Source organism: Arctopsyche grandis, chromosome 13 (assembly GCF_051622035.1).
Source record: "Arctopsyche grandis isolate Sample6627 chromosome 13, ASM5162203v2, whole genome shotgun sequence".
Taxonomy (NCBI): Eukaryota; Metazoa; Arthropoda; class Insecta; order Trichoptera; family Hydropsychidae; genus Arctopsyche; species Arctopsyche grandis.
Window position 1 is genome coordinate 14,293,794 of NC_135367.1, and position 12,840 is coordinate 14,306,633.

At 34.0% G+C, this 12,840-nt stretch overlaps 1 protein-coding gene across 1 annotated transcript in view; it reads left to right on the top strand.

The window, feature by feature from the left end:
• Positions 1-12,840, top strand: part of LOC143920756 (rhomboid-related protein 3-like) — a 167,396-nt gene that overhangs the window by 140,569 nt on the left and 13,987 nt on the right. Inside the window, exons 5-6 of the mRNA XM_077443696.1 lie at positions 2,141-2,253; positions 3,751-3,868. Of these exons, the coding sequence (XP_077299822.1) occupies positions 2,141-2,253; positions 3,751-3,868 (231 nt within the window). The remainder of the gene's footprint in view (positions 1-2,140; positions 2,254-3,750; positions 3,869-12,840) is intronic.

Sequence of the window (12,840 nt, forward strand, 5' to 3'; positions counted from 1 at the left end):
TCTTATCACTCGAGTTTTATTTGAGAATTTTTTGTATACTAATTAACACGCACCTCGAATTGTTTATCGGTGAATAATATCTACAGGATTGAATTATTCTAGCAACGTCAATCGCGATGGCTGTTTTGTGAGAATTCTAACCTTTACTTTAAGTATATAATTATAGCATAAAACTTGATCAAAGTTTTTATTGATGAAGAATTTGTTTAGATCAGTGGTCAGCGTCTAATGCTTTCAACCCAGTGGTCATGGGTTCAATCCCTGGCGCTGTGCTGCTGCACAGACCTTAGATATGTGGACTCCAGGTCGATCGTTTCCTATCAGAGTTTGCCAAATTATCTAGGTTCATTGAAATGGTTCAAATATATTAGTAAACTTGTCATATTTCTCTCAAAATTCAAGTTTTCAGCATTTCGAATTGGCTGATTTATAAAATGCTGCAAAAATGTTTGCCAAAATTATTCATATATGTTTGTGAAATTGTTTATAATTTCCTATGAAGACGCATTGGGGCTTACCTGCTAGACAGTCCTGGTACATATATACATAGTATAAAATAAATAAAATGAACTTTTCAAAATTAAGTTTTTTGAATGAAAATATATGTATAATATACGCCAAATGATAAATTTTAATTGTTATATTATATATCTATTTACATAAATAATCAAATAAAAAAAATATATTGTGGTCCACTGAATTTGAGCATTCCCTTGAAACGCGTCATTATTAAAATTACGGTTGATTTATAGATAAATATGTATGTAGATTATTTTTTGCACAAAAAAGCCATACTTTCCTTAACCCAAATCGGCATTAATTCAACGAGTAATTTAAAAATCGAGGTCGCAATTTAATACGCGTGCAAAAAAATAAACAAAACGGAAAAATGAAAATCGTCTCTTTTCACCTTGGCGGGAGGAAATTTTATTATGACTCGTGAAAAAACGAAAAAAACATACGCTCTGCGTAATGAAAAATTATGATTGTCAATTTTCTACTTAGGGTGTCCACAATCCAGTCGGCAATTACCGGTACTATCGTATTTCAGACCGCACGTGGGGACACATTCGTGTCTCGCCACCCTTACGCCAATTTTCCTCTTTTATATTGTACCACTGTGTGTATCACAAATCACGCTAATGTATAGAGAAGCATATTATATTTATATGTTGTATGTATATCCGTGTGCTCTTTATATTACCTATTTTTATTTTTGTCGAAAAATGTGGCTTTTCCATACGGAAAAACACAGACTAGACACACTCGAATAAATTATATCGTGTTTTCATATTCAATTGAAAATTATATATGTAGCCATATCTACATATACAAAGGTAGTCTTTATAAATAATCAACATACATATATATATTTATAAGAAACATTTATATGATTTCCAATTCATATAAGTCAAATTTTAATATATTATATTTTTACTAAACATTTCTACCATAGATGAAATTACAGGTTGCCTGAAGGCAACACCTTTGGTAAAATTTTCTAATAGAATCTTCTAATAGAAAAGTACTAAGCAATTCTAAACGTTACAATACAATTATTAGCATCATCTATGGACAAACTAGTCGATCAAGACAATAAATTGGCAGCATAGTACAGTGGTTAGCGTATAATGCTTTCAACTGTCGAAACATTTGGAGACATTTGAAAACATTTTCTATCAGATTTTGCCAATTTATACGGATTTCTTTGTTGAAACGGTTCTAGCAGATTGACAACCTATGCCCGTTTTTCGCAAATTTGAGTGTCTAGAATCTCGAATTTGTTGATTACTATAAACATGTCTCTATGATATTGTATAAATATTATTGTATTTGTAATGCATATAATGTAAAAATGGGTTTAAATGTAATAGATATGTTTATCATTATACATACATACATACATATATGATAGGTTACTTATTTCAACGGGTAGTTTTGGAAAAGAATTGCAGTACATATTGTAGATAAAAATATGAATCCAACGCGTTGAATAAAAAAAATCGGTAAATCAATGCTAAATTGTTGGTTATCGATAAATCAAGTTATGCGTATCGATTACTGATATATACAAATCCATACATTTTGGATATCGACAAATATATTCATAAGTTATCATATAATTGTTTCAATGTTTCAGATGAGCGGCAAAAGATCCAGGAGTTTTAAATGCGCCGTCCACCACAGAGACAGGGAGGTGTGCTCCGAGAACGACTTCCACTTGCTGCAGAGGGATCCGCCACTGTTCGCAAGGTATGTACATATGTATATATATTTTTAAATTTGTATTTTTAAAATTGTTGCCTGAAGACGACACCTGTGGCTTAATTTATGATATTATTATAAATTTGAAATTAAACTCAAATAATGGTGACAAATGAGATTAGTTGGCCAATAAGAACTGTTTCAACAATGAAATCAGACAAACTGACAAACTTTAATAGGACACAATCGACCTGGAGTCATATATATGCAAAGTCTGGCCAGCAACACCTGGTCAGCGCTCGAACCTGTGACCCCTCATTTGTTAGCAATATACGCTAACCATTGAGCAATTATGCTGGCTTAAAACTATAAATATTTTTAACAACATCCCTTTAAATACATACTTCCACTAATTATAAATACCTCGCTGAAATTCACATCTGTTAAATTTGTTCGCTTATCATCACGACTTTGAAAGTTGGTGGTCTAAAAATGTATATAAGGACTTATCAATTCTGTATATGTATGTTACGGCAATTATTCTTTAGCACATTGTCTATATGTACATTCATACATATCCAGACCTTGGATATGTGACTCCAAGGTCAATCGTTTCCTTTCAGAGTTTGCCAATTTATCTGATTTAATTGGAAACGCTTGCAACAAATTGGCAATCCTGTCCTATTTATCGCAAAATTGAAGTTAGTAATGTTTTATGATTGATTGTAATTAGCCTTGAATAATACTCATTTACAATTTTGACCATATAAGTCGTGCTAATAAAATAAAAATGGGCGTATACCGGTATAAATAAAATAAAATACATATGTATCCTAAGCCTTAGGTATGAATAGACAATTTACACAGTAAAGCAAATCTACCATGCTACGTTTATTGTCTGTAGATGTTATTGATCCATAAATGGTCAAGCCTACAATAGAAAATATGTATATAACAACTAGGTGAATTTACTAAAAAAAAAGTGTTTTATTACACCACTGTTTCTCAGTTCGCCATTCTTCATATACAAGTATATACTCTTGCATGGGTAATAAAACTATAGTCTCATATATTTGTACGTAAATCTTTTGTAAGGGAGTCGTTAAGTCGTTCGTCAACATACATAGTTGAGTTTTCCAAGAACATTATCATTTCACCGTCTAGACCGGGAAAAACACGCACATAATTTTTCCGCTGCTTCGGAAAATTCCTCTCGAATTCTCGAAAGAACGTACTCACGGTCGTTGGAGCGCTCTGTCTTTTAGTCCTTTATTCGAACATTTACGCTATTTTTACGTCCTTTTTGGCCAGTGGACGGGTGGGTGGGTGAGTTGGAGGTCTCTCCCCCTCATCCCACCCGTCTAGACATCTCCCCGGTCCTGTACGCGACACCAAAATAAACATTCGCAAATCTGAATGCATTTTTCATTGCAATCGCTTGACCCATTTCTTGGATGTCGTTCAAAAATCTCAAGCCCCCGCTTTACGAGAGTCTCGCCATTGATTTGTGACGTTTTTATTTATATATGCTTCTTTTCGTTTCAGGATGGTGCACATAATAGCTATGGAGGTGCTTCCGGAAGAGCGGGACCGGAAGTACTACGCGGACAACTACACGTGTTGTCCGCCGCCGCTTTTCATCATATTTATTACATTAATAGAGGTGAGTCCAATTAACATTGCTAAGCGAGTATAATTTATATAAAATTAGCACATTTTCGATATTACAACTGATGCATAAATTAAAAATATCCCTATCAATTTCCGTCATTATTTTTTTCAAGTATATATGTATTATATATACTCATTATGCTCTTTCATTCGGCGAAAATGTATATTTATTTCTATTTTCGAAACAAAATTTTTCCTTATTCATATTTAGGTGTTTTTATGGCATTTATAGCGGACCAAAAATATTCGCAACCGTGTAATTTGCTCACAAATCGCTCTCAAATAATAATATAAGCGACAGCTGTATCATAATTTTCATACGAAAAATACAGTGACGCATTCGCACATACCTCAGATTTAATAAAATAACATGTAACTCACATATAATATTTTGACATTTTATTCTTATTTTTCTTCGGAATATTACGGTCACTTTGAAATTTACAAATACAATAGGAAATAGTTTAAAAAAATAAATCGAAACATTGCATGCAAAATGTACCTTGTAATTAGCAGCCAAGTTTTTATACAAAATTTTCTATATACTTATTATTATTTATTTTTTAATGCATAAATTCTCAATTTTCATTGGCTTTTTAGTTTAATTATACACTTCTTAAAAAAATAATAATTTTTTTAACTAATAGCTCATATTTATTTTGTCATTTTTCTACATTCACTCCCCTAGGTATGTATTAACTGATAAATGTGATTTTAATGTATTTTTACCAAGATTTTGTTTCATATCTTTCGACACCCGTCCCATACAAATGGGGTGCGAAACTTCTATCTTTCCTGCACTTGACTCTACTCTTGCAAGCAGCACGTGTTAAATTCCATTTCCGTTACATTTTTAACACAAAACTTCTTTCGTCCTGGCATTCTAAATATATTTTTTAACACCGGCTTTGTACCCGAGCGACACTTTTTTTTTATTTCCCCGTCACATCAGGGTTGTACATAATAAATTTTCAGTCTGGATTCAGGGCTTTCCAATTTTCCGCACCGTTAGTTAGGCTGTCGTTTTCGGAAATCCATGCAATTTTGTTCCGGGCAAAATGCAATTGTTATTTGTTACGGTCTGTGGCATTTTGCTTTCACCCTTTGCTGTTTTTCCATTACGAAATGTGCTTACGTTGCCGAAATTCCTTCTCTTTCGAAGGGATTGCGATCTTAGATTGAAAGACTAACACTGGTACATATATTCCATGACCCGTATATTTTAAACACATTATGTTCGAAGATTCCATCTAAATAAATTACTACCATTAATTATATTATTAATGACACTTCGTGCATTTTTTTTTAAGAAAAACACTTTCATGTTGCATTAATAATTTATATCAAAATAAAATGAATATTATTATAAAGAGGATTTTACACAATTCTGTTATATGTATGTATATTTATCATTTGGTAGTTTTCCTCAACAATTCAATTAATTAAATAAACAATCATTTTATTTTTGACATATGATAGAATATTCAAACATGTTATTTCCAAGAAAATTTATTCCATTCAACTCTTTTTACATTCCGACAGAGTTTTTTATACAGAAAATACACTTCATTGTATATTCTTTGGTATGTATTTCAAACATTTTTTGTTTTGAGTGAATCTTTTATTCCCCATAAAACTATTACACTTGCATCAATCAAATTTTCATATAAATTATAAATGAAAAACAATAGTTTTGTATGTTTTTAAATTTATGGATAGTGAAAAAAGTCGTGACAAAATTTCTGAAACATATTTTAAGCATCCTTGATGATAGTAAAGAGACACTAAAGAAAATTTTTTAAAAAAATTCCAATATATTATATGTATTAATGACAATTTTCTCTAAAAAATTGCTTTGTCATTTCTATATTTCAAACACTTTCCCAATTGCAAAAAAATAATGCGTCACGTGCATACACATAATAAGTACATACCCATTTCCATTAACAACCCCACATTCACCATACGCTATTCCCCATACATTATAAAACAAGGGGATCTATGTATATGTATGTATGTATATCCACAATTCTGCAAGGTGACAGCACCCCACAAAAAAGAACCAACAGATAATAAAACTTAAGCGCACTCTTATTGAAAACTAAATATATCAAAAGAAAATGTATTATATTATTTCAATTCAGTAGCACGTATGCATATTTCTGTTAGAGACCGTTTATAATTCAAATCGCGGCCGTCTCATAAATAAAGTGTCGGATGTGACGTTTGCTATTTCAAAGCGGTTTTTTTTCTTCAAAATCGATATAAAAATATACCATTACTCCATGGGGTGATTTGCGAAAAGTTACTCACTACCACCACCCTCTAGTTTTGGTGGGTCATAAATTTCAACCCTCGTACCCATTACCCTGAATGTGCAATATTTATCCGAGTGCGTGTGCAACTCTAGCTAGCCAAAATGTATAAATATACATGGCTGCCATTCGATTTCCTCCTACCCAAAATATAAGAGTACATCTACAGCCATAAAGTGAACATCTAAATGAGAATCCAGTCTAGGAAATATTCACTTACTTTATTCTTTTTCGTGCTTGTAATTGAGATATGCGGATATGAGTCGCATATCATTGAGTTTTGTTTGTTTTAGCTATTTTTAACGTATTATTTTTTTCATACTGCTCTTATAATATCTATCGTTCTTACACACTTTCTAAAAATGTCTCTAAATATATCTTTCGCTTCCTGAATTGAAAGTTTTTAGAGTGGGCCCTAAGTACAGTGATGGAATTGTCTAGTTTATGTATTTATGTTTGAACTTCAGCTAAATTAAATTATATTATATTCGATTATATCTAAGAGTCAAATTCAAATTTAATTTAATGATTTCAAATGTAAATTTGAAACAACTTTTGGTTTAAAATCGTAATAATTTAACTGCCAATTTTCAGTATGCGAAATAGGAATCAGTGTAATATCACTATTCAAGATCACTGTTCTAGTCAAAAATACATACTCAAAATGACTTTTTTTTAATATATGTATGTATATATGTATATGTGGAGTTCGGTCTTTCGTGCCATGCGGGGAAGACGTGCTTCTGCGTTCTTCCCGCTATTACTCGCTTAAACCCGGCTATTGCACGAAATTTAATCTAAAAATTTAACCATCTAATCACTTATTTTACTAATTGCATCCTCGTATAATTTAAGTGTAAAAATAAACAGACGATCGGCCGTTAACAGCGTTTTTAATATCAGTGATTGCGAAAAATTTTGTGTTAATTTTGTGTCAGTTACAAAAGCGTATACGAACGAGATACATCTCCCTACCTGAATACAAAAAAAATAAGGGTCGCCAGTCAAAATTCGGTCCCACAGAAGCAATAAATCTTCCACATAATTGCTTTCAGACAAAAATTTTTAACGAACTTTACTTAATAGAATAATAGCAAACAGAAACGGTGTTTCCCAACTGTCTAATAGTTCTTTTTCATATTTAATTTATATTAAAGTAATTCGTGTAATTTTATATTCTTTACTAAATTTATTATTAAAATATTAAATTGCAAACCGCACTCACATATATAAATCCGTTGTCTCCAAAGAGGCGTCTCACGATAAAGATCTGTAAAAAAGTAGTATAACAATTGCTAATCTATTATTATCATAACTAACTACTTTCACTTACAAAGTAACCCTGTTAAATGGCATGTAATAACTCATAAGTGATCCAAGTGATACCTAGGATGACTATCTGTCAAAGCTGACCACAGAGAAGAGTCTATGGCGGTAAGAACTCACTCCTTGAATGGAAATCTCTCTCAAGTACCGCCTTTTTCTCAACACATCTTGGATAAATGCGAGAAAAATAATATCCAAACCTCCAACAAGGTAAGAGTGACGATGGATGATAGCTTAGCTAATAGAAACCTGTATTTAGCCACGTACAATGTAAGAACGTTATCGAGTGAAGGAAGTGTGCTTGCATTAGAGAATGAATTAGAAAATATCAAATGGGATATAATAGGACTTAGTGAAGTAAGACGAAAACAGCAAAACCAAATAATCCTAAAAAGTGGTAACTGTCTCTACTGGAGAGGGCTACCAAATGGTAGAATAGGAGGAGTAGGGTTTCTTATCAATAAGAGAATAGAAAGAAATATTATAGAAATAAGCGACATATCGGAACGTATATGCTATATAGTATTAAGAATCTCGAGCAGGTACACTTGTCAAATCTTCCAAGTGTACGCCCCCACATCTAGCCACCCAGACGAGGAAATAGAAGACTTCTACGAAAAAATACAGGACGCATACGATAATAGCCGTCACCACTTTAAAATAATCATGGGCGACTTTAACGCAAAAATAGGACAAAAGGCAAATACTGAAAGAGCAGTAGGCAATTTTGGTACCGGCCAAAGAAACGACAGAGGCGATCGCCTCATAGAATTCGCAGAACACAACAGGCTCTTTATCACTAATTCATTTTTCAGGAAAAACACCAACAATAAGTGGACTTGGGAGAGTCCTAAAGGAGACAGAAACGAGATCGATTTCATCCTAACAAATGCCCTGCACTCCGTTAAAGACGTTAGTGTTTTAAGTAAAGTAGATATAGGTAGCGATCACAGATTAGTCCGTGCCAAGATGGCCATTAATATAAATTGCGAACGTAGGAAATTAATAAAAGGATGCAGTAACTCTCCAGATTTCGCTCAACTAAGGTCTAGGAAAAAGGAATTCGAACTCGAACTTGGAAATCGATACGGGAAATTAAACCCAGAAGCAGACATCGAGGAATTGAACACTGTAATTAGTTCGGTTCTAACCTCAACAGGTAAGAAATTAGGTGGATTCAGGAAACAGATTAAATTAAGCAAAATTTCAGCGGAAACAAAAAACCTAATTAAGCATAAAAGGAATTTAGATAGGGATAATAATAAGCAAGAATACAATCTAGTAAATAAGGAAATTAAAAAGAGAATAGTCAGGGATGTCAGGGATTTTAACAGCAAGCTAATAGAAAATACCATTAAGAATAACCGTAGCCTGAAAAAGTGCAAACAGGATCTTTTCTTAGGCAAAAACCAAATGATCGCAATCAGATCAGAGAGCGGAGTAATAATTAGGAATAGAGAAGAAATCATAGACAGAGTTTACACGTTCTATGCAAAACTATACGAGAACGACAACGGCCAATTCCCCGCTCTGGAATCGACACACGGCCAAAGGGTTCCTGCAGTATTGCCTAGCGAAGTAGAGGCCGCGCTAAAAACTGCAAAGAACGGTAAAACCCCAGGGGAAGATAATATTCCCATTGACTTACTAAAATGTGGCGGCCCCCCCCTAATTAATATCTTAGCTAGGCTTTTCAGCAAATGCATCCAGAACCAAACTATACCAGAAGGATGGAATAACGCAACTATCATTTTAATACACAAAAAAGGCGACAAAAGCGATATCAAGAACTACCGACCCATTAGTCTACTTTCAGCGGTCTACAAGCTCTTCACGAAGGTTATTACAGAAAGGCTGAAGAATATCCTCGACGAGAACCAACCTATAGAGCAGGCAGGGTTTAGGGCAAATTTCAGCACAATGGACCACCTCCAAGTAGTTGGCGAACTAATCGAGCGCGCCAACGAATATCAACGGCCATTGTGCCTAGGTTTCGTCGATTATGAGAAAGCCTTCGATACAGTTAGTCATAATGCAGTACTTAACGCTCTAAAAACACAGGGAGTGCCGGAACCCTATGTGGGACTGTTAGCTGCAATATATAAGAATGCCACAGCTTCGGTTAAAATTTTTTCAGGTACAGATAGATTTAGCATAGGAAAACGAGTAAGACAAGGAGATACAATCTCGCCCAAGTTATTCAATGCGGTGCTTGAGGGAGTTTTCAGGAAATTGGATTGGGATACAGCCGGAGTAAGCATCAATGGTCGCTTTTTGAGTCACCTTCGGTTCGCAGACGATATAGTTTTAGTAGCTCGTGATTCAGCTGACCTACTTATCAGACTAACACAGCTGGACAGGGAAAGTAGAAAAGTAGGATTAAAAATTAACGTAGATAAGACTAAACTAATGTTCAATAGTTATTGCATGCCTGATAGCATCCCCTTAGATGATAAACCAGTAGAAGTAGTAAATAATTATTTATATTTAGGTCAAATAATTGACATGTCTGGTAGTAAAAATGAAGAGATAAAGAGACGTATGAAATTAGGGTGGAGTGCATTTGGACGGATGAATGCTGTTTTTAAATCAAAAATGCCACTCTGCCTGAAGAAAAGGATCTTTGATCAATGCGTTTTGCCAGTGATGACGTATGGATGTGAAACTTGGACACTGAACGCCAAGATGCAAAATAAAATCCAATGCACTCAAAGAAGTATGGAACGCTGTATGCTTGGCATAACGAGGAAAGACAGGAAGCGGAACACGTGGGTGAGAAATATGACAAGGGTAGTGGACATAGTGGATAGAGTGAAGAGATTGAAATGGCAATGGGCGGGTCACGTAGCTAGGAGGATGGACGAAAGGTGGACAAAAGAAGTGCTTGAATGGTACCCGAGAGAAGGCAAAAGAGTAAAAGGAAGACCGCAAGGAAGATGGGTGAACGAAATTAGGAAAATGTGCGGAATGAGATGGATGAGTGTTGCGCAAAACAGAGACGAGTGGAAGCGTGTTGGAGAGGCCTTCATCCAGCAGTGGATGGCGAATGGCTGTAAATGATGATGATGATGATATGTATATGTATGTAGACATGCATAGATAAGGCGTGAAGAACTAAGACTATCCTTCAATTATTTTTACACTTTCATAAACTACGCTCCATTTCTATTAACACATCAGTCGTTTTGTTTTGTTGTTGCTCGTTTCACCTTTTATTTATTTATGTGAATGGCTTACGAAGAGGGAGTACCTTCTCTCTCCTTCTTCTCTTCCTTCTATCTCCACTCATCCTTCGACTTGTTTACGTCTAGCCATTGATGGCGGTTCCTCACTTCTATTTCCGGCGCCATTTCTCTACATAACACTCACCACTGGCAATGCGTCTGCAACTCTTCAGTAACTCAATATGCGAGTAATCAGATCTGACCACAAGCATTTATGTATGTATGAAAATGACGGAAGTCCATAAGGTTTCCCGGTCGGACGTTCTATGAACTTCCAGTTTCACAACCTACCATAATTGAAAAGCGCTTATCGATGAGTAAAACACTGAGAAGCCTTATGAATATTTTTGTAAGTCGATTCTTATTTTTACTACCCTTTGTTGTGTGTTTCCGTTCGATTTTTGCGGTCAAGTGTGACACGTTATCGAATTTCTATACTGTTGAAAGGGTGTATTAACCCTGCTAATTGCGTTGTAGAGTTTCTCGCAGTGCACAGAAAATTGTTTGAAGACAATAAATTGATATATTGCATTGCTGAAAAGCTACTATTGCTTAATCAGATGATATACACATACCGACCTGTGTAATCTAATAGTGGAGAGACTAAAAGTAAAGACACACAGAGAGGAACGTGGCACGTGTTTTTTTTCTTCTACATCTTTGGCAAGATCTTTTTTCTTCTAGATCTTTGGCAAAACTGACCTCCTGGAGTGTTTTTGATTATGTTTTATCCTTGTGTTGACAGGTTTGAACAGTGATCAATTACGGTGATTCTCATATTTAAAGAAATTTACTAGAAATAATAAGATCGTACGAAATAACAGTGTCATGAGGATATGCCCATGACAGCTGGAGTCAATCTTAGCATGCCGTACCGTATGATTCAATATGTCTGCGCCTTAAAAGTAAAGAAAAACAGGGGTACGTGGCATGGGTTTTTTTTAATAGTTTTTCAAATGTAAAAAAATGCTAGGCGTACTCCATTACGTAAAATTTTTACCATCGTGTCCTTTTATAAACCTTGAGTGTTTTTGGTAATATTTTATTTTTGTATTGACAGTGATCATTAACGGTGATTCCCATGTTTGAAGACATATGGGATAAATAATAAGATCGTACGAATTATCATAATTATCTTAATTATTGAGACAGTTTCATGAAAAATTAGCACCATAAAATCTATTAATCATCCAAGACCATTATTTCAATCCAGTTATTACGAATTAGCAATCATTGGGAATATTAAAACATATTATACATATATATTTTGGTACGTTATTCTATCAATACAACCACAAAATATTTTTTTTATGCTATCGAAGAATTGTTTTCGTACAATTTTCCCGTATCCAAATTTCTTATGCCGAAATGGCGTCGTTCGTAAATAGAATATTGCACTTTTTACGAGCGTTTGGGGACGTAATGCGATATCACTTCAAAGTTGAAGAATCACCCCCCCCCCTCTCCCTCTTCCTCCCTTTCAAAAAAGAATTCTTAGAATGTAATTTTAAAAATATTGCACACACCCCAAGTTGAGAGTAGTCGTCAGAGCGGAACAAAAAATGAAACAAAAATATTTTCAAAGTAATAACACGTGTTCTTTCTTACATACGTAGTGCATACAAACATACATATGTACGTATATACATATGTAGCTCGTGCTGAAAAGTTTAGTTTTTTATCATATGTATAAACCAATGCTATACCATATATACATATGTATGTAGCTTGGTTGTAGAAAAGTTGATATACAATATTAAATCATGTTATAATAAGTTTATATATAAATGCTAAAATTACATGTTTGTTTCTAAAGTATCAAAATATGCTCTTACATACATATGATCCGTTAAGTGGCGGTAGTACACACTATTTCTGTTTGACTTAAATTCACAAATTGTTATCACTTATTTTAATTTGATATGTCCAGAATCTCGGAAAAGCTAAATAAACCTATTACAGGCCACCAATATTTTTGAATATTGTTAAACGCAAAACATTATATTTAATATTTTGAGAGATATTTCTCGAAATGAAGAAAAGTGGATGTTTAAGCCAGTTCTTTATTAGTTATTCTTTACTAAAAAATAGACAAGTTA